The 2,740-nt window shown below is 45.6% G+C and overlaps 1 protein-coding gene across 35 annotated transcripts in view; it reads left to right on the top strand.

Moving 5' to 3' along the window:
- Nucleotides 1–2,740, top strand: part of ZMYND8 (zinc finger MYND-type containing 8) — a 148,618-nt gene that overhangs the window by 130,986 nt on the left and 14,892 nt on the right. For all 35 annotated transcript variants that reach the window (XM_017541340.2, XM_017541357.2, XM_017541352.1 and 32 more), the window contains one exon: nucleotides 623–703. In XM_017541340.2, the coding sequence (XP_017396829.1) occupies nucleotides 623–703 (81 nt within the window). The remainder of the gene's footprint in view (nucleotides 1–622; nucleotides 704–2,740) is intronic.

The raw sequence follows: 2,740 nt of genomic DNA, 5'->3' as shown, positions 1-2,740 counted from the left end.
AAAAAAAAAAGCCAGCCATGGTGGCATGCACCTGTAATCCTAGCTACTTGGGAGGCTGAGGCAGGAGAATTACATGAACCTGGGAGGCAGAGGTTGCAGTGAACCAGGATCGCCCACTGCACTCCAGCCTGGGTAACAAAGCAAGACTCCATCACACACACACACACACAATCTGCACAATCTGGGGGCCACATTTGGCCTCTCCTGTTTCAGCTTGTGGGTATGGAAACTAGCTTTATGGTTGTGAAGTGCTACCACCATCCGATACAGGGAATTCGATGGAGATTCTTAATCCTGTTAATGCCAGGGTTTCTCATTCTCAGTGCTGATGACATTTGGGGCTCATAGGTGGTTGGTTGTTGGGCAGGGGCCTTCTGTGCATTTAGCATGGTTCGGCCAGGAAGTTTAGCCACGTCCCTGCCTCCACCCTCTAGATGGCAGTAGCAGCCCCTTCTCCTTACTCCTGCACCAGTCATGGCAACCAGGAATGCCGTGTCTTGTGAGGGACAAAATTGTCATGAGTGGAGAACCTCTGCTATATACAGACAGATTTTAGGTATTTGTCACCTGGAAAAGCCTCCGAGAAATGATCAGCTGAATTGTTGCTGTTTTTATCTTTCAGATGATGGACGCAATAAAAGGAACAATGACAGAAATATACAACGATCTTTCTAAAAACACTACTGGAAGCACAATAGCTGAGGTCAGAGATGACACATGAATTCCTTATTTGCTAAGACTGTTTTATGGGCCGCTGTAAAGGTGGTACCATGAAGAAGCTTCTCTGGAAACCCCGCTTGGGCCCTGACTGCGGTCACCAGGCTGGCTCTACTGATTGTGAATGTTGATGGGGGTATTTTTTCCTTTAGCCAGATGGCTGGGGCTGTGGAGACATGCCCTGCTTTGTGTGATCAATTCATTTCTAATTAACAGCCAAAACTGGAGCCTCAGTTCACCTAGTGGTGAAATTGGACGCCGGTTCTTTTAGCTTTGCGTAAAACTGGCTCCTGCATTTTCTCTGTAAGTTCGGACTTTTTAATACAAGTGCTTCTTATGGTTCAAGAATTTGTATACTGGAGTCTCCATAATTATGTGATTGCCTAGAGAAGAAAGTGGTTAAAACACTTCATTGGCTGGGCATGGTGGCTGTAATCCCAGCGCATTGGGAAGCTGTGGGAGAATTGCTTGAGGGTAGGCGTTTAAGACTAGCCTGCGCAACATAGTGAAACCCTGTTTCTGCAAAAATATTTAAAAAACAGGTAGGAGATGTTGGTTCCTGGAGGAAGCTGAGGCAGGTGGATTGCTTGAGCCCAGGAGTTTGAGGCTACAATAAGTCATGATTGTGCTACTATATTCTAGCCTGGGTGACAGAGTGAGACCCTATCTCTTAAGGAAAAGAAAAAAATTAAGCTAGCCACTTACAAAATGTCCACTTATAAAAATATACCTCCCTGAACTTCCCCTTTAGGCTAATTCCCTATCAGGGCTTGGCGTGTGGGCCACTTGTTGGTTGTCTGTGGATGGTACAATGTGAGCCAGATGTAAACAGGTTATCAGGTGAAATGACAAGTGGCAGGACTTTCAGAGGTCTCATATCGAAGGTGACATTGGAGAACTGTGGGAATCCTTTGCAGAGCCATTGACCTTTTAGGACTTGGCAGCATTAGGCTGGTGCTTAGGTGAAGAGGAGAAAATCTTCAGGAAGGCGACCTAGTGGTCCCTTCAACAGAAAACATTATGAATGCAAAGATTTAAGAGAGGCCCAAGAAAAATCAAGGAATCCCCTTGAATAGTTTTGCAAATATGACCTTCTTTATGATTATACTTGGGACATCAAATAAGAAGGGATAAAAATAATGCTTTAGAAACACATTCATTCTTGTTGGTACATTGTAAGAATTGGGGTGTGATTAAAAATACAGGTTCATGGCTGGGTGTGGTGGCTCATGCCTGTAATCCCAGCACTTTGGGAGGCTGAGGAGGGCGGATCACGAGGTCAAGAGATTGAGACCATCTGGCCAACCTGGTGAAACCCCGTCTCTACTAAAATACAAAAATTAGCATAATCCCAGCTTCTCAGGAGGCTGAGGCGGGAGAATTGCTTGAACCCAGGAGACGGAGGTTGCAGGGAGCTGAGATTGTGCCACTGCACTCCAGCCTGGTGACAGAGCAAGACTCTGTCTAAAAAAAAAGAAAAAATGGGTTCATAATATTTTACCTGAAACCTTGGGTCCGGATGTATGCCAGAATTTTTTGGCTTTTAGAGAGGTAATATGCAGTCCCCCACAATTAGAGACACCATTTCTGCAGTGAAATGTGATTGTTCACACTACATGAATAAGTCAGGTTTCCTCAGCCTTAGCACTACTTTGCATCAGGTGAGTGTCTGTTGTGGGGCTGCCCTGCACGTTGTAGGATGTTCAGCAGCATCTCTGTCCTCTTCACACAGATGGCAGTAATGCTGCTCAGTTGTGACAACCACAAATGACTACTTCATGGCAGGGCAGAGTACGCGAAATTGCCCCAGTTGAGAACCACTGTGATAATTAAACACGGTTCGTTACTATTTTTTTAATTAATTTTTTTGAGACAGAGTGTCGCCCTGTCACCCAGGTTGCTGCACAGCGGCATAATCTTGGCTCACTGCAACCTCCACCTCCTGGGTTCAAAGATTCTCGTGCCTCAGCCTCCCAAGTACCTGGGATTACAGGCATGTGCCACCGTGCCTAGTTAATTTTTG

This window comes from Cebus imitator, unplaced genomic scaffold (genome assembly GCF_001604975.1).
Source record: "Cebus imitator isolate Cc_AM_T3 unplaced genomic scaffold, Cebus_imitator-1.0 Scaffold132, whole genome shotgun sequence".
NCBI classification, from domain to species: Eukaryota; Metazoa; Chordata; class Mammalia; order Primates; family Cebidae; genus Cebus; species Cebus imitator.
Note: the sequence above shows the minus strand (reverse complement) of the source record. Positions and strands in the feature narration are given on the sequence as shown.